At 44.0% G+C, this 19,832-nt stretch overlaps 1 protein-coding gene across 1 annotated transcript in view; it reads left to right on the plus strand.

The window, feature by feature from the left end:
- Positions 1-2,488: 2,488 nt before the first annotated feature.
- The window catches only part of Cpe (carboxypeptidase E), a 101,457-nt gene continuing 84,113 nt past the window's right edge, over positions 2,489-19,832 (plus strand). The window contains exon 1 of the mRNA XM_032919317.1: positions 2,489-3,046. Within this exon, the coding sequence (XP_032775208.1) occupies positions 2,740-3,046 (307 nt within the window). The 5' untranslated portion in view covers positions 2,489-2,739. The remainder of the gene's footprint in view (positions 3,047-19,832) is intronic.

The following is a 19,832-nucleotide window of genomic DNA, read 5'->3' on the forward strand; positions in this document are numbered from 1 at the left end:
TTTTCCTTCTACAGGTTAGGGCCACAAACATCTACGATCTCAGAGAACTCTTCAAGTAATAGTACACAGCTAGTATAATCCCACTTCTTTTCTTTTAAAGTAAAAAAACAAAATAAAAAGTACCTCATGACCCTTAAAGGTAACATTTTAAAAGAATAGTCAGCCATGGGACAAGTTAGGACTTCAATGAGAGGGAATTGTTTGTGTGTGTAGTTAGTAGTCAATATGCCCCAACCCAGCCACAAATTAGTGAGGTTGCTTTAAATTACTAACATAAAATCTTAACTGTATATTTTGAAGTCATTGGTTTTAGCCACTCTGTTTTCTTTTCTCTGGTTTTCCAAGGTTATTCTTTTGGAAATGCTTTTAGAAACCTAATTATAGCTCTGGTTTCAGACTTCTGAACTAAGAAATCAAATACAGGCTGGTTAGAGTGGAAAGCATTGGGGGTTTTTGTTGCTGTTTTTCATAAAGCTCTGTCTACCTCAAGGAGGATGTCAATGAAGGCTATTCACTCCCCCACAAAACCCCACCCCCTACTCACATCTGTGGTAACTTATTAAAGCAGCACTAACTATAATACAAGCCAGCACTTGGAAGGTTCCAGATAAGAAATCCGGAGTTCAAAGCTAGTCTCAGATATATAGTGAGTTTGAGGTTAGCCTGGGCTACATGAGACCCTATCTTAAAAAAAGCATCTATGCTGCTGTGTGAGATGTAGATGCATCGATTCGAAACTAACCTCCCTGCTAGCGCCTTGGCAACCTGTCTGTTCATACACTTTGATTTACCTGCTTGAGGGAGAGTCTCACTATTTAGCTCAGGCTAGCCTCAAGCTCGGTGTCCTCCCGCTTCAGGCTCTTGAGTTCTGGGATTACAGGCGAGCGCTATCATGGCTGTGTGCTCCTTTAAACTTGTATTTAGATATGCTTATGTCCCCATTTATTACTGCATATGTGAGGGTGTCTATGGAGGCCAGACATCAGATCCCTGGAGCTGGAGACGCAGACGCTGTGATCCCCTGGTTGTGGGGGCTGGGAACTGAACTCAGGTGCTCTGTAAGAGTATTGTGTGCTCTTTACTGTGACGCCGTTTCTCCAACCCCTGAAACAGTAATATTAATTTTATTTTTAAAATTCTCAACGTGAGCCGGATGCCTACAGTTGCTGCCCTTTTTGGTTTACGTTTGTTCCCTGAACGTGTGACAGATAATTTTTAGATGCCTCCTTCACCCAGTGCCAGCAATATTTTGTGCCTTAACTATAGCAGTCTGGTTCTCAGGGGTGGGAGTGGCCTGGGTGGGTGGGGTGTGGCATGACTGCCACAGGTCAGCTTCTGAGGGCAGTGGGCCTTCTGAGAACCACAGAGGCCACGCAACCTGTTGTCCTGCTAATATCACTTTTTTTTCCCCCCGGAGCTGGGGACCGAACCAAGGGTCTTGGGCTTGCTAGGCAAGCGCTCTACCACTGAGCTAAATCCCCAACCCCTGACATCACTTTCTAAGCAACTGGGTTCCCTTTGCCCTCTAGCTGCTTCTGAGACCAAGGAGTCAGAAAGAGAAGGTGCTTCCACTGTTTCAAACTTCAGTATAAAAGAAAAAAAACCTAATGAAATTATTTATAGACCTGGATTCCTTTCTAGGTGACAGGTTTTATTCAGGACAGGGTATTATTAGATAGTGGAGAAAGAGGCATCTGGGGAAAAATGTCCCACATGAAACCTTCCCCTGCTGGTGTGCTGATCTTTTTTTTTTTTTTTTTTTTTTTTTTTTTTTTTTTTTTTTTTTTTGGTGGCTACGCTCAATGGATTATTTGTTCAGATCCATACTGATGTTACATCCAATGGCAACCTTTTTGTAGAGTAACATCTGATGCAGATGTTGCTCCAAAAGTACAGACCCTGCCCAAGGGTGGTCATTTAAGCCCCCGATTTTATACCCTTGCAGTCACTTTGTGAAAGGGAAGACAATATCATTTATCTGCATCGGTTTTTCCTCCATCACAGGATTGAATCATACTGCCAAACGAAATCCTTTGTCTTACGCATGAGCAGAGTCTCGTTGGTGTTTCTCAGGGTGTCACAGAAGATGAGTGGTATTGGTCTTGGTTGCTTACCTCATTTCTCTCTCTTTCCCCCTAGAAGGATTCCGGAGTATGTCTGAATACAGTTAAAAGCGCTCTCTGTAAATGGGTAGAAAGCAAAATCAAATCAAAATACAGTGTCCTGGTTTCTAGCCAGACCTTGCTGTAGATGAAGCCACAACCCTTAAGTTTCCACTATTGCAGCAGTAATGTCCAGGAAAGAAGGCAAGCGGTGCTTCTCACCCCCACCCCACATTCTGATGCCTCTAGGTGGAAATCAAAAGGCTCTGCTAGTAACCCAAGAATGTGTTTTCTACAAGGGTGATCCTGGTCGTGGTTCCCTCTCATTGACAATAGCCCTCCTAAGCCAAGGTCTTAGCTGTCATTCCACCTGCGTGGCCCCTGGGTCTGAGCCAAGGAATAAAGCCAGCATCCCTGGCGGTTGTTCGGCCTGTGCGGGCCTCCTGCCTCCCGCTCCCCGGGGCGGGTAGTGCAGCGCGCAGAGCCGTCGCGTCGCCACTGTCCTCTGGGTGGCCCCAGCGCGCACCGTTCATTGAGCCGTGGAAGGTGAGGCGAGAGGAGGCTGGTGCTGAGCTCGCCAACTCCACCCGGGCCCGGGCAGACAAAAGAGACCGGCGGTACAGCTCGCGGGGACGCGATGGCCGGGCGCGGAGGACGGGTGCTGCTGGCGCTGTGTGCCGCGCTGGTGGCCGGCGGGTGGCTGTTAGCGGCTGAAGCCCAGGAGCCCGGGGCGCCAGCGGCTGGCATGCGGCGGCGCCGGCGGCTGCAGCAGGAGGACGGCATCTCCTTCGAGTACCACCGCTATCCCGAGCTGCGCGAGGCGCTGGTGTCGGTATGGCTGCAGTGCACCGCCATCAGCAGGATCTACACGGTGGGGCGCAGCTTCGAGGGCCGGGAGCTCCTGGTCATCGAGCTGTCTGACAACCCCGGGGTCCATGAGCCCGGTAAGTGCGCTGCGGGGACGGGAAGGAGGAGAGGTGGGCCCTGAGTTGCTTCCCGGTGGAGGATGCCTGGATGGGAAGTGGGAAGGAAACGAACGTCAGCCTCTCCATCGTTCGCATCTTCGACCCGTTTTTGTGAACATAGGCGGGGGTGGGGGGGCTGGAGGCATGGGGACAGGAATACAGACAAATCCCAGAGCTGAGTTCCCGGGTGCTCACCCTCCTAGATGGGTCAAACTCTAAACAGAATAGAATTATGAGTTCTCAGAAGGCAAACACCTTCCCGGTAGACACCAGTGAAAAATAAGGTGCAGAAGGCGGGGTCTCAGAGGAGCAGGGAGAGTCTTCTATCATTTGAGAATTTCCAAAGGGCCAGCTTATTGGGCGCTGCAGGCTCTGTGTACCCACCTCTGCGTTTGTGTGAGCGTTAGGTGCACTCTCTCCACTGGGGATGCTGGCGAATTTCAAAAAGGATATTGATGATCTAGATGTGTGGTGTGCATACATGTAGATCTTCCTACCAGGGTAGAAAAGGTTTCTAACAGGCTTACGGACCATGCCTCGCCTTACTAAGGGAAAATAACAGCCCCCCCGGCCCCCACCCCCCGCTTTGACCACTCTAAGATGAGTAGTGCACGATCACGTTTTATCTCCAGCAACCATCGGGCTAGGCATTTTCTGTCAGAGTACGTTAAAGCACGTTTTAATTTGTGTTAAAGGCTTGGTATTAAAAGGATATTTTAAGCAATGTTTTGGGACCCTTTGGGTTATGTTTATGCTCTTTAGAAAGCATTTAGGCCTGGCCTTTCTGTTGGTAATAAAGGCCTTGCTAAAGCACCCAATCAGTATGGAATGCTTTTATTTCTTTAACGACGAAGAAAACATAAAACCCAGGCTAAAAATTCTCAATGCAGGACATGAAAAGTCTCCCTTCCTTCATTTCTCCCTCCCCTCATCCCCCCCTTTTCTTCCTCCCTGGGTTTCTTGTCCATTAGATTGGCCTTGAATTTGAAATGTTGTCCTGGCTGGCCTCGAACTCCTGATCATTCAGCTTCTGAATCCTAAAGCTGGGATTGTGGATGTTTCCCACCATTCCCGAATTTTTCCTATCTCCTTTTTATTTTTATTTATTTATTATTATTATTTTTTATATTTGACGTGGTGGGATGCAATCCATGAAGACTGAGTAGCCCCTGTCACTGAGCCATGAGGTCATTCGTCTGCCTGCACAGTTTTCCCAGCGTAAGAACCAACAGGGGAAGGGACGACATAGGTGCTGATAGAGAGACTTTGATCTTAAACCATGGAGTGTATAGGTTGAGAAGTCCTCCAAAACCTTTCTTGCCTATGACTAAGGTAAATGAGAGGGTGCGAATGAATTTGCTAAGGGCTCAGTATTAGGGTGGAAACGTTAGAACCAGGTTCGAGAAAACATTCACGAAGAGTTCCAGCCTCCTCATGTGAAGCAGAACCCTGATGGCTAGTGCTTGTGCAGCTATGGGGAGTAAGGAAGGCAGGCCTACAGGGAGACTCATTTTCAGCCAAGTCACACAACAAGCCGGCCACTCCTGTCAGTTAAGCTTCTGTGACTCTGCCTCTCAATCTCACCCTTTGTTCTGCTTGTTATTAGAGACTTCTGGTGGGCTTTTTGAATTATTTAAAGAGATGATATGAAAGCCATGGTTTAACATTATGTCCTCTTGTTTCAAAATAGATAAATTGACAGTATTTCAAGAATATGATATGTTCTGAAAATGAAAACAAAATTTTGGTGGAGTAGCTGGAGCACGGACCTGCAAATCTGGCTGAAAAATGATCACTTTTTAAAAAGTCTTTCAAATTCCTTTTTGGATAAACAGATTAAAAAGCCTATCTGTACCTCTTCTGTGGTAGAAATAGGTACATTCAATGTTATTGTCTTTGTCATATTGAAATCCTATACCTTCAGGATGAGCAAGGTTCTAGACGTCTACACAGGTTGTTCCTGCCCCCGGGGAGATGGTGAATGGCAAATCTGACATAAAGGTTATGGGACAATCAGTGTCTGTGCCAACACTTGGAAAAGCATCCTAGGAACTCTCAGTTCCAGGGGTCGGAGAGTGCCTCACAAAGGGCAGGAAAGGCACAAATTCTGAGAATCACCATCTCTAATGTCCCTCAGACCCCTTTGAAGGAGACTACTTACCTTAACCAATTTCATTGCTGAAATATCTTTGGGATTCGTTTGTGAAACCTTTATTATTTATTTATCGGTATGTGTATGTGCTTGAGTGTATGCACGTCATGGTGCATGGAAGCAGAGGTCAACTTTCAGAAGTTGACTCTCTCCTCCACCCTATAGGTCCTTGAAATAAAAGCCAGGCTGTCAGGTCGACAAGTACCTTCACTCACGGTCTCTGAGGTCTCTGGATTCTGCTTCAAATTCAATGTCTTGATTGAAAATCTCCACGGAAATTTTTTATATTCATTTTGTTTGTCAGGTTTGTTTTCTTAGCCTGGGTAACTTTTTATGAACGTCCACCCAAATGCCTTGGATTGGGCAGTGGTTGAGTTGGGGAGCACCCACTTAGGGCCTTGTGCTGAACTTCAGGACAAAAAAAAATTAGTTATTTCTAAGGATTTAGTCAATGGATGTAAGAGAACCTTAACATATCCCCCAACAAGAATGGCGACAACTGGGCGGGAGGTAATGGGGGGAGGATGGGGAGGGGAACACCCATATAGAAGGGGAGAAGGAGGGGTTAGGGGGATGTTGGCCTGGAAACCGGGAAAGGGAATAACAATCGAAATGTAAATAAGAAATACCCAAGTTAATAAAGATTAAAAAAAAAAAAAAGAATGCGACAACAACTGAAAGCTTCCTTTGGTTAAATTGGCACGTTCTGGACAGATACTTCTTCAAAAACAGACAGCTTTCTTTCTGGCCAGAAGGAAGCAGCCTTTGTATTTGTTTGGTACAGTCTGTGGGCTGAACTTGAACCCTCCCAAATAATTCCTTGTGTTTCCACTGTTGGAATTCATTAAAAGGGAAAGGAGGTTGGGAGACGTCTCTGGGGAGATGTTTCCATCAGTAAAGTGCTTGTCACCCAAGCGTGAAGATCTGGACAGGATCCCTCAGAACTCACGGATGATGCTGAGCAGAACACATGTGTAAACTCAGTGCTAGCAATGCACTGAGGGGACACTTGGGGCCGGCTGGCCAGCCAATCCACCTGATCTGAGAAGCCCCAGGATCAGCAAGACACCCTGTTACAGAGTGAGTTCGAGAATGATTGAGGAAGGTACCCAATGTTGGCTTTGTACCCTCTCATTTACATGTTAGCAAGTAAGGAAGCACACACACACACACACACACACACACACACACACGCACACACAAACCACATACACACACACTCACTCGCACACATACTCACACACTCACATACACACCACACATATATACACACTCTCACTGATACATGCACACATACACACATATACACAGGAAATTAATTCCATTTTGAATTTATCAGTAAGGGTTATCTATATATATTCTGTGATGATTCAACAGGAAACAGCTTGATTTTTGATTTGCTAAAATATGTATGAAAGAAACCTTTATTAATTTGTATCTGAGGAGTAGAATCCAAATCAGACCATTCTTTCCAGGGTTAAGAATCCATATGTTTGGAACAATAACTGTTTACATGTTGCTTTTGGGAATTCACCCTGACTCACAGCTGACACAACTTAAATACAGTCTTGAGAGCAAGGGTTTTTCTCTCTTACAGGCTGGAGTGATTGTTTTGGACCCATTTCCCTTCAATCTGTAAAAATTTAATGTGCAGGAGTGCCAATATATATTTGCCAAATATTTTGATAAAACATTTTATGCCAACAAAATATCCACACAGCTTGACAAAACAAACAAAAACAAAAAATCAAAAAGGCCCAAACAAGACAAACAAAAACAAAAAACAAAAGAACAACAAACCAAACCAAAGAAATAAAAACAAAAAACAACCCCAAACAAAACAGTCAATCAAACAAAAACAAAACAACCCTCCCAAACAAACAAACAAACAAACACAAGTAGAGATTTTGATGAAGTGTGTGGGCCTTTTGTTTTTTGTTGTTTGTTTCTTTGTTTGTTTTTTGGTCCAATAAATTTGGTATGCATTAGTGTAAACCAAATGCAATCAAATAGGAGTTAACAGTCAAAGAAGATGGATGACAGATTCTGGAGAAGAAGCTGAACCAAACCACGCAAGGTCAAGTGTTATTTTTAGCCTGGATGAGTCAACATAGCTTCTGCCAGAAGTTACAGTCCCGATTACCTGTGATTGGCTGGTGGAGCGCAGAAACTGATCTGGCCTATACCCTTAAATGCTATGCTCAGATTGCCCTGCCCAAGGTAGAGCCCAAGGCTGGTGTGTGCCAGGCCAGCACATCCCCAACCCAACGAGACAACTGCACAGAAACCGACTTGAGAGATAGCAAGGAACCTCTGCATGTACCACATTGGTTTACCTAAGGGATAAAGGGCCCCACCCTTCACACTGGCATCCTTTAGAAATACAAAGGAGCCTTAGAAAGGGAAACACCTCACCCCCAGAATTTCCCAAGTGCACTCAGTGCAATATTGATGAATGGTTTGACAGACATTAGATACATAAGAAAAGCAGGCTTGTATAGTTTGTAACCAGCATCGTTGAAAGCCGAATCTCTAGATTAGCTGGGTACAAGAACACCCTCGCCTTTGGCAGCACCGGGGAACTCATCTAGGGCCTCACACACGTTACAAGCTGTCCTCCACTGAGCTGCCTATGCCCAGTCCTGTTGACTGCATGCAACACAGTATAGGTAGGCGTTCATTATTTCACCAGTAAGGATTTATTTTCTAAGTCTTCAACAGAGCGTTCATTAGGAACGCTCACCAGGAGGGGGCGCAGGCCTTTACCTTTTGTGTAATGGTTGTTCATAAGTGACTAGCATAGTGATTAATGCAGTCACTATTACATATGCTCACTGAAACATGAGCATGATTCCGACACCACGAAACGGGGTAATTTTGATGATGAAAGTTCATGAGACCAAGCCACTGCAATTCGTCTTTCCTTATTAGGCTGCTTCATGGTTTCACACTTTAATTTTTAAAATTAGTATTATGTATGTGTCTAATTGTGTTATCACATTCGTGAGAGCAGTGTCCAAGGAGGCCAAAAGGTGGAGACATATTTCATGGGTCAGGAGTTAAGCATGGTTATGAACCATCACGGGTGCTGGGAAATGAACTCAGATCCTCAGCAAGAGCAACAAGTGCTCAGAGCTGCTCATCCATCTTTCTGTTCCTCGTGCTGCTTCTGCTTCTGCTTCTGCTTCTGCTTCCGCTTCCGCTTCTGCTTCCGCTTCCGCTTCTGCTTCCGCTTCTCCCTCCTCTCCTCCTTCCTCTTCCTCCTCCTCCTCCTCCTCCTCCTCCTCCTCCTCCTCATCATCATCATCATCAATTTATACCCCACAGCAATGCCTTGAGACCAGAGGGGTGTGGTCTATACAAAATAATTTCTTGAGATTGCTTGTGTCTCGTTGTTTAGAAGATTGGCTAATCTGTAAGAATTTCCCTGTGGGGCTGCTGGAGAGACGGCTCAGTGGTTAAGAGCACTGACTGCTTTTCTAGAGGTCCTGAGTTCAATTCCCAGCAACCACAGGGTGGTTCAGAACCGTCAGTAATGGGATCCGATGCCCTCTTCTGGTGTGTCTGAAGACAGTGACAGTGTACTCACATACATAAAATTAATACAATCTTAAAGAGACTCCTGTCTCTAATGGAAATTTGTCTGGATGTGCTTTCAAAACATTTTTCCCTTTACCTAGCAGCTATGAGAACTGTGCTGGGCACACTGACTGAGACTTCCCAGGATGGCTGTCTACCTTTTACTGTTGGTGTTACACAGGCCGGCTGACTTCTGAAGCCCTTAGAGTTTTCTTCTTCATAGGCATTTGCCTTTTACTGATTTTAGTGTGTGGGGTCTTGCTTTTGTTTGTTCCAGTTTGTCAGACCACTTTATTTAGTGGGGACAAAACGCTCATTCTTTGAGACTAACCTCATGCTCCTCCCGGTGAAGAAATACATCTGGGGCAAATCTGCTGTTTTCATTGGTGATCCAACTTGTTTTCCTAAGCATTTATGATGAAGTTGGTAAAGGTCCTGACCTGTCTGTCTGTCTTAGCCACAGGGGCAGCTATTTAGAACTGGTCTTTTCACGCCTTCCCAGCTTTAGCTGCATGTGGGGCTCTTTCTTCGTGTTTCCATGATTCTTTGGAAAATACAGGGTAAAGATTGCAGTGATAATTTTGATGTTCAGGGACTCGAGTTCAAAGCCTGGCTTCTGTTTCCAGTTGAGCGCTCTTCGGAAAGCCAATTGATTAGGATCTCACCATGTTCACACACCACCCGTGAAGTGATAATCGCCTGGTAAGTGAGATCGCTGGTAAAGAGAAGCTCTCAGTTCAGTATCTCCTCTGCCGTGGCGTATCCTTCGCTGTCCTGTGCATTCTTCTAGTAACTCCATGCTTAGAGGTTTTACTCTATCCATTCCTCTTCCTTAAATGACTAGTACAGCTAGACGTTTTGTTGTACTTTGGGTATGAAACGTCTCCTGTAGGCTCATGTATTCAAACTCCAGCACACCGGTGGTACTGCTAGGGAGGCCGGAAACCTATAGGAGGCGGAGCCTTAGGAGGAAGGTCATTGGGTGGCAGGGAGGAGGGTAAGCCTTGACGGTTGGTTTACACTCCAGCCCTGCTTCTTGTTCACTCTCTGGTCCTTCACTGCTAATGCCCCGGACCAGTTGGCCTCTAGCTTCTTCCATTTTTCCTTCCCCACCGTGACAGAATAGAACTCCAAGTGGGAGCTGAAGGAAACCCTTCTTGCCTTAACTGGCTTTGATGGCCAAAGCAGCAAAGTACTGCGACGCTGCTTCCGGCGTGGCGGCCACTCAACGGATGTCTGTTGAACAAATACCTAATTTCTCAAACAGGCAAAAGGCCAAACAAAGTCGTGACGAAGGTCAATGCATGCGAGCACGCCAGATGTGTGCTAGCCAAGAGTCATGAGAATGTGTATATTTTATTTTATTACATACGATGTTTCAATGGAGAAATCTACCAGGTACAAGGACGTCCTTGCTGTGTTGTTGAACTGGAAACTCTTTTCCCTTGGCCTTCTTTATTTTATAGAGCGAAGTTGCCTTTTTAGAAGAAATGGCAAATAAACATAGTCAACAATAATTTCTGTAAGGAATTTTGAGCTTTAAAAAAAATCTTCATGAGGGCTGCAGAGATGGCTCAGTGGTTAAGAGCACTGACTGCTCTTCCAGAGGTCCTGAGTTCAATTCCCAGCAACCACATGGCGGCTCACAACCCTCTGTAACTCCAAGATTTGACACCGTCATATACAGACATACATGCAGGCAAAACACCAATGCACAGGAAATAAAAATAAATAAATAATTAAAAAAAAATCTCCGTGAATGGTTGGTGAGATGGCTTAGTGGTAAAGAGACAGCCAACTTGAAGATCTGAATTCAATCTCCAAGCGCCCCATGGTAGGTGGAGAGAACTGACACCCCAGGTTTTCCTCTGCCCTCAGCATTCAAGTGATGACGTGCACGCCAATGCCCATACACAATCACAAAAATAAACGTAAGACAGAAGCACCAGGGATTTGAGTTACATAGGAAGAGAAGTATGTCTGCTTTAAAAATACTGAAGCCAGCCATCTCCGGGGCTTAGTTTTATGTTTCTCTATGAAGTGATAATCAAAGCATGTGCTTGAGAGTCTCATGGAGAAGATTGCTTGAGCACTAGTTGGTAAATCAGATGAGCCCACACATGAAAGGTGTTTAAATGTGCTCCTCCCATCCCTGTAACTGCTGGAACTGCGTGAATTCGTCCTTCTGTGAATGCTTCTTTCTCTTAAAATCCACATATGGTTCTTTCTATTAAAACCTGGCCAATGTCAAGAACCTGCTTATGTTGCCAGAGCTTTTAATTATTTTCAGATGATTTACCTACATTTAAGTTGCCCCAAATGCGTTATCTTGAAAGAAGACAGTGGTGTAGAATATTACAGGCATGGAGTTGCTTAGGACAGTGCACTCAGGAATAACTTTCTGAGACTGGTACATATTTTGCTTTTTATAGAAGCCTGTTTACTGTAAGACCACAGTCAGCATCCTGGCTCTACAGCAGCCATTTAAAAATCTTCACGGAAGGATATTTCATCTCAAGTAATGACTTCTTTTTTTTTTTCCTTTGGGATGGCAATCATGTATTTTTAAAATGAGCCTAAATAAAACTTTGAAGTTAAATTTAGGTCACTAGAAAATGCCTGGCCGCGGTTCTGCATGGCAGGGGAATTGGGACAAACCCATAATTTATCTGATTTGCTTGCTTGTGGCAGGCAGCTCCTCATGCTCTGGTTCAGAGGGGATGCTGTCCTAGCGAACCTCCCAGCTCCTCTTCCTACACCTCAGCCACTGTGCTGTAATCCAGAACCTTTCACCTTTACCCTGTACTGTTGCTTACTGCAATTCCACTGCCCACCCCCACTTCTTGGCTTTACAACCAAGCTCAAATCATAGAGTTGATCATATTTAGGGCAGTAAAAATTTTGATAATATGAGTATATTTGGTTGTCTCCTCTCTGACCAATATTTATATTTATTTTTAACTAAATAAGTGTTTTTATTTTGTGTGTTTAGGTAAAGTTTTGCCTGTATAAGCATTTTGTGTGTGTGCCTGTTCCCTGTGGATGTCAGAAGAGGGCGCTACATCCCCTGGAAGTGGGATTCTAGAGGGTTGTAACCTCCTTGTGGGTGCCGAGAACTTGGTTATCTGCAACAGTAACAAAGCTAACTTCCTAGCTCCTTTCCAAAAATTTAATAGCCTTTTTTTTTTTTTGCCATTAATGAATTTTGAAACTTTAAAAAAAAATTTTGTAATTATATTTATGTTCAGAAAACTTAATTGTACATTTAACCCAGTTTAGTGGCGAGTTCTTTAGCCTTTGCCTTTTCCAGCTTGGCAACGCGAGCCACAGACTTAGGACCCAGGACGTTGCCTCCCCAGTGGCAGTGGATCTCGTCATACCTGTCATTATAATTGATCCTAATAGCTCCCACCAGCTTAGCCAGAGCACCCTTGTCTTCTGAGTTAACCTGTGTGAAGGCAACCATGGTGCATGATCTCCTGTGGACCAGGCGCCCCAGCCTGACCTTTCCCTTGATGATGCAGTAGGGCACCCCCATCTTTCGACACAGGGCAGGCAGGAAAACCACCAGCTCAGTGGGGTCTACATCGTGGGCAATCACCACCAGGAGAGCCTTCTTGTTCTCCACAAGGTAGTGACTGTATTGACCCCTGCTCGGAGGACAGGTGGTCTCTTAGTTCGGACGTCACCTTTGCCAGCAGCTTTCTTCTCTGCGCGGGCCAGCAGCCTCTGCTTCTTCTGTTTTGTCTCTGGCCTGTGCTTGTGGACGAGCTTAAGCAGCTGAGTCGCTGTTTGCTTGTCCAGGGCCTGGGGGGAACAGGTTGATGGCAGGAGGTACTTTAAGCCGCTTATAGAGGATGGCTCTTTGCCGCTGCAGCCTGGTGTAGCGGGGCGTTTGACGAAGCGTGTGAGATCTCTTTTGATCTGAATGTCCTGCCCAACGCTGAAGTTCTTAGGCCTCTTCTCAAACAAAGGATTTACCACCTTTTTGGCCTCCTGTTTCTTGACCACGGAGGGGGCTGGGGCCACCTTCTTCCCCTTGGCCTTCTTTCCTTTGGGCATCTTGCTCCGCTGGAGGAGAGAGGAATTTTGAAACTTTTAACTATAATTCACCTCACACCAAAATGAGTTCTCAAATAGGAAAAGAAAATGCAAATGTGATAATTCAAATAATACTTCCACTTTAGAGATTACTTAATAATAACTCTTCAATTGGTGTTCAATATGATGTTTATTATATTTACAAGATACTTTTTACATTTATGTATTTACTGTGCGTGTGTGTGTGTGTGTGTGTGTGTGTGTGTGTGTGTGCGCGTGAGCGTGCGCGCTCAAGTGCGCGCATCATGTGGAGGTCAGAGGACAGCTTGTGCATGCTTTCCTTCCTTCTTATGGATCTCTGGGATTGAACACTGGTTTCCAGACTCCGTAGCAAGTATCTTAACGAGCTAACCAGATAAGTCGTCTAGCATGTCTCTCCCTTTATTCCCCCACCCCCACACCCTCCTCACACACACTGCAGGTATGTGTCTCATCACATAGCTGGTAGAACCTCTACCCTTCTGTGAATGCTCCAGGCTGGCCTCAAATGGGCAGTTACCATCCTGCCTCAGTCTCCCAAGTGCTGAGATCAGAGGCATGAGCTCCTGTATCCGGCCCTTTGCTAATGCTGCCTCAGGTTTACCCTTTCACAGAAGATGAAATTCATTGTCACATTCAATTCCGGATAATATCTGCTGCATAGAGATCCAGAGGTTGTGGCCTTCGCCATTCTGTCTTGGGTGCTGCTAATGGAAAGATAACAGACATAGGAGAAGCTACTGGAAATGCTAAATGTATTTACAAGCATAAAATGCTTCATGCTCTAAGATGCAGAGTACAGTTTCTGGCTTTAAAGTGGAGCGGTCCTAACAAAATGGTTTGATTTGTGACGTTAGCACAGATTTTTTTGTTTACATTTACCAGGAGAAATCGGGCTTGCTATGGTGGGAACTCAGTGCATGCTAACCCAGATGCTAGCCTTGTGGGGTTAGGCGCTGTGCTTTTGGAAACAGTTATAAACTGGCTCAATCCACCAACCGTCACACAGGGCCACACGGAGAAATCAGCCAGTTAAACTGATTTTCTCGAGACTCAAATCCACTTGTGAAAAGTAACAGAACAACAGCAAAGCAATCCTTACGTGGCCACTGATATAATCAATGGTACTAATCGGAAACACACTCTGAACAGACATGGAAATTTTGTCTAAGTTTTGATGATTTAAGCAAGATAATTGCTTGACATTTCCAATTGGTATTCAATATCTATAGATGTCTCATACTTTGTACACTAATTTAAAAAGTAAAAAAAAAAATTCTAAACTGTTCTTTCTTTCAGGAATGTTCTTTGGCTCTTGTCCTCTTAAAATGTTGCTACATATTCTCCCCAGGTTTCTAAGCACATGATCCAAATTTGCCTTTCTTGGCATCAGTCTAGAAAGGCCAGTGAATATTAATGTCGTATTGTTCTCTTCTCTTCCTTCCTTTTAGCTTTGGGTGTCAAAGAGCAGTCCTTCCTATCTTTAAATTAAAAAATAAAAATGTATTTATTTTATTATTTTATGTGAATGTGTATTTTACCTGCGTGTATGTGAGTGCATGTCTGGTACCTTTGCAGGTTGGGGTGGTGGTGGTGGTGGTGGTGGTGGTGGTGGTGGTTAGAAGAGGGCGTCGGATCCCTAGGGCTGGGGGTACAGATGGTTGTGAGCTGCTGTTGGGTGCTGGGAATAGAACTTGGATCCTCTGCAAGAGTGACAAGTGCTCTGTACTGTCGAGTGAGCTCTCTAGACCCTAGTTTGTGGCTTTCTTCTGAGTAATCTGGATCATGAACTTTCAGGTATGCATCACGATGACCAACCACATATGAGTCTGTAGGCACGTTTGCCGTCAGTAACTCATCCATGGCTGTCTTTCTCTAGGGATGCCTGCAGGTTCAGTCCTGTATTAACAACATCTTTGTGTCTAAGACGCACAGAGAATTAGCACATGCCATCACCGGATTTGGAGTGTGTAAGGTTGTCCTTTTGTTGAAATGTTTAAGAGGAAAGTCAGGGGCTGGGGATTCAGTGCAGTCAGTGCTGGGATGCTCAGCTGTAGTGTCTGTGTCCAGTCCTAAGCGTAGAGAAAAAAGAAAAGAAAGGAAATACCCAATCATCTTTTGTTTTAAAGATGCTGTCGTGCGATCTCATTCCCTATAAGATGCATGTATCACTTTATAGCTAAATGCACACACACACGTGCAGGCAAAACACGTAGAATAATGCCATACACAAGTCTTTAAAAATTATTAATAGTTTCATTTTAAGAAAGACAAGTAACTCAAGGTGTTTATTTTTCCAAAGAGTTATTTTTAAAGAGGATTTATGGAGACCCATGTCTTAAAATAGGCATATTTTGGTTGTTGATTTTTTTTTCATTAGACAAGGATAGCCTGTGGCAGGTTGCATAAAAGGAGCCTTATTCCCTCCTCGTCCACATCCTTGCTCTCCCCCACTCCTTTTTATGATGGAAACCAGGGCTGTGAAAATGAACTCCAGGAATGTGTCTGTAAAACCCGTCATGAGTCCACACGTTCTGAGGATTGCTTGTACTGGGGTCTTCTCTCTGGAGGGCTATTCTTTCCCTTAATTTCTTAGTCAAACATATTAAAGTGGCCAGAAGGCTGCATTGACTTATGAGCATTTATAAATTAAGCTTTCTAAATTCTTTTGGAAAATAAACATGATTAAAATGTCACTAAAATAATAAATGAATGAGCCCAAAACCTAATGAAAATTCTGTTTCAACCTAAGACATATTTTTATGTCAGTTTTTATGTTTTCACATTGCCAAGTTACATATTGGTATGCCTCTTGTTTATTTTTTTAAACTTTGTGTGTGTGTGTGTGTGTGTGTGTGAGTGTGTGTGCACTCATATGCCATGACACATATGGAGGCCACTTGCTGTAGTCAGTTCTCTCTACCCTGTGGGTTCTGGAGATTGAACTTAGGTCATCCAGCTTCTTGGCAAACGTTTTTACCTTCTGAGCCAGCTCGCTGGCTCCTTCCCATTTTTTTGAAAATAGGTTTTCTAACCGATCTGTTATTTTATGGATCCAGGACTACACATTTTGGGGCTGTCCCAAGGTGTCTGTTGGGTCTGTAGTAGATTCTCAACGGAGTAGTGAATGACTTAGTTCTTCAAAATGAGCCATAAACACAGATGTACACGCTTTACCAGCCATTAGTTGTGAGTGTGCAAGCAAATCGTTACGTCAGAGCACAGCTCTGCTTTCCTCCCTGTATTCCTGTGGAGAACTGAGCCACCTCTGAACTTCACTGTCATATTCATGGTGTCTGGCTCACGTCAGTTTGTCACTAGCGGGGTCCTGTGTTAATGCCCTAGGTGGGCCCTACTTCTTACCCTGGCTTTCGTACATAAATGCCTCACTCACTATACATGGGCCTCCAGATAGGAGTGTTCTTTAGATGTGGTCTGGGCAGACATGGTTCAGCAGGTAAAGGTGCCAACCGCTAAGCCTGAGGCCCGGAGGTTGGTTCCTGGAACCCACACACCCATACCCACCCATACGCCAAGACAACCCCATACCAACACATCTACTCATTCCTGCACATAGCACGAACAAGCAAACACAGGTTAAAACAACAACAAAACAAAACCCAGCTCCTCTATGCTGGGCTGCAGCCTGGAAGCTTTCTTAGATCAGAACCAAAATCCAAAGTCCTCTGGTGAACAATCCCGGAGTCTGTGAAGGAAGGATGACTACCGACAGCCACATGTGAAGTTAAGCTTTCTGTAAACATCATCTTAATATTTGTTAAGAGTAAAGTAGGGCTCTGGAGAGATGGCTCAGAGTTCAACAGTACTGGCTGCTTTTGCAGAGGACCTTGGTTGATTCCCAGCGCCCACACAGTAGCTCACGGCTTCCTGTAACTCCCTCTTCTGACTTCCACTGAGAGCCCACACAGTAGCACATGCACGGTAAACAGATCTAACAGACAAAGTGCCACACTGTAAAAATAAATATGGAAAATAATAATTAAAATATGGCCCTTTCAGACAGACTGACAATGAGTAGAAAGTGTTTGCAACAAGGTGGGAAATACTTTAGCTTAAGAACCAAATATTTTGGGGCTGGAGAGATGGCTCAGTGGTTAACAGCACCAACTGCTTTTCTAGAACCACTGAGTTCAGTTCCCAGCAACTACAGCAACCATCTGTAATGGGATCCGACACACACACACACAGTATTTTAAAAAAGAACAAATATTCTCACAAGAATTGGAAACACACATGTTCACAAGTCACAACACAGTAAACACGGACTGAGTCACTAGGACTCTCCCCTGTAGATTTTGAGCTATGTGAAATAGAAATTATGAAGGGGTGTTCGCTGTGTTTGTAAGGCTGAGAGAAAATTTGCCTTGCCTGGGGCTGCAGGTGTCACATTTGGTCAGTTGACATGGTCTCTTCCTAAGCACTCCCAGCCTTCCATGCGAATGTAAATATCTCTAACTGAATGCCTTGACATACTGTTTTCCTTTGGAGGAAGAACCTTTAACTTCAAGGAAATTTAGAAAAAACATATGTCTACTTATTAAGTATATTCAAACCTTATGATACCTAATAAAATCTGGTACATTGCAGTGTCTAAAAGTTAACATAATTCAGATAAAAACCCAAGTAGTTGATTGTGTGCATGCCTGTGTGCATGTGTGTGCGTGCGTGTGTGTGATAGGATCTCACGTAGCCCAGAATGACCCCCAGCTTTGCTCTCTCTGCAGTTGAGGATGGCCTTGTCTCTACATCCCCAGTGTTGAAGTACAGGTCTAGACTGTCACATCTGGTCTTTGTTGTCCTAGAAACCAAATATTTTCACATGCATCTCCAGGCTGATTTTTTTCCTTTCTGAGACAAGCTCTATCATTGTAGCTCAGGAGAGTCTAGAACTTGCTTTGTAGCCCAGGCTGACCTCAAACTCATGATCTTCCTTTACCAGTATTCAGAATGCTGGCGTTATAGGTATAGAACACTGTGCCTACCAACTTTTGTGATTTTTACTTTCTTGAGACAAGACAAGATATTACATAACATCTCTATTATTTATCCCTGGCTGTTCTGGAACTTGCAATAGAAACCAGACTGGCCTCAAACTCACAGATATCCACCTGCCTCTGCACCCCAGGTGCTGATGTAGAAGTCACCACCACACCTGGCTTCAGTTCTGTGATATTTTTAATTTGAAAAACTTTAACAGTGTCTTGAGTGGTAAGCCTTGCTCTGGGCTCTCCTGTGGCAGTACCGTCCATGAGCTGTGATGACTATTTAAGCAGATTGAGGCCTTTTCTATTATTTCCAGGCTTCTGAGTGCCAAAGCTGCTTCAGGACTGACCAGAGATAAAGGTGCCTGCCACTGAGGCCGAGGGCCCGAGTCAATTTTTTTTTTAGAACTTGTTTAGTAGAAGGAGAGAACTGGATGTGCCCCCAACACACACACACACACACACACACACACACACACACCAAAACAAAACCATGAAAAAAGCCATTGGTTCGGGTTGCTGGAATGGAGGAGTTTGGCACCTGATGGTTTTTACCTTTTTAAACATTTTCCTCCTTTTTAACTACCGCAGGTTGTATAAACTATACTTTAGAAACTCATGCAGCACGCAGTAGCGGAAGTCAGTGTGAGTTTGAAGCTGCTTTCCCTGAGCATTTAGAATTCTTCTTTTATTGGTGGTTTTCCTTTAACGTTGAGGTCGAGCTCACTTGGTTGCTGAGATCCCATGACCTCTGCACAGAAGGGGAGGGGATGAATGGGAATGTGTTTCTTAAGTGAGCACACACAAGGGTGAGGCTTGCTGGTATGTTCTCAAGAATTCATTGGCTAAAGTTCGTGTGTTTGTGGAGGCTGTACAGACAGGAGCATAGGGAATGCATTCATACCTTGGCCAACATTTGCACAAGGCTAAAAAGGCTCTCTTTTGTAGACCAAGTAACACTTTCCATGATGTTCTCAGACACAGGTCATATGCCGTGGTGTTAAAGGCCCTGCTAACAACGTTTAGACATAAACATCCTAATAGAATAGATCACCAAGAGGGAAATAATGACTTTCATTCAGGAGGTGCTTGGAAATGCCAGATAGAAACACTTTGAAACCTGTTCCCATTGGGAAATCAAACCTGAGTCCTAGAGGCCACTATGTTATCTCTGTGTTGCTATATCCACCTTTGATTCAATGTAGCAGCAGCAGCCAACTGCCTGTATGAGTCACAGTCAACAAGTCAGACAGATGTTTCAAAAGACATGGACGGAACCGGTTGGCATGGTGGCTCATGCATGTTATTCCAGCACTGGGGAGGTTGAGGACTGCTGTGTTTGAGGCCAGCTTGTGCTTCCAGCAAGACCTTGGAAGTAAAATGAACATTAGTGTATTGCTAAGTAATCAATAATTGGGAGTTGCAAGGAGAGAGGGAGGCAAGGGATGGAAAAGAAGAGGGGATTAAGGGATATATATCAAATTTATATCTACTAATATGTATATTAATATATATGTGTGTATAACATATACATCTACATATATATGTACATATGTACATATGCTCTCCCTGCAACTCCCTATTATTGATTACCATATATATACATATACATATATACCATATCTATATGCATTTATGGCTATGTATATATGTATATATGTATGCATAACTATGTATGTATATATGGTTATGTATGTGTATATATGCATATATGGTTATATATGTGTATATATGGTTATGTATATATGTATATATGGTTATATATGGATATCTATATGGTTATATACATGTATCTATATGGTTATGTATATATGTATATATGTGGTTATGAGCACTGAGGAAAGGATCAAAAAAGGAAGGCGGGAGAGAAAGGGGAGCCAGATAGCATAGCGTAATGGGTGAGCGAGAACACAGCTTTCTTGGTTTTTCTCCTTAGGCGGCATTTAACTGC

The sequence above is a fragment of the Rattus rattus genome, chromosome 13 (genome assembly GCF_011064425.1).
Source record: "Rattus rattus isolate New Zealand chromosome 13, Rrattus_CSIRO_v1, whole genome shotgun sequence".
NCBI classification, from domain to species: domain Eukaryota; kingdom Metazoa; phylum Chordata; class Mammalia; order Rodentia; family Muridae; genus Rattus; species Rattus rattus.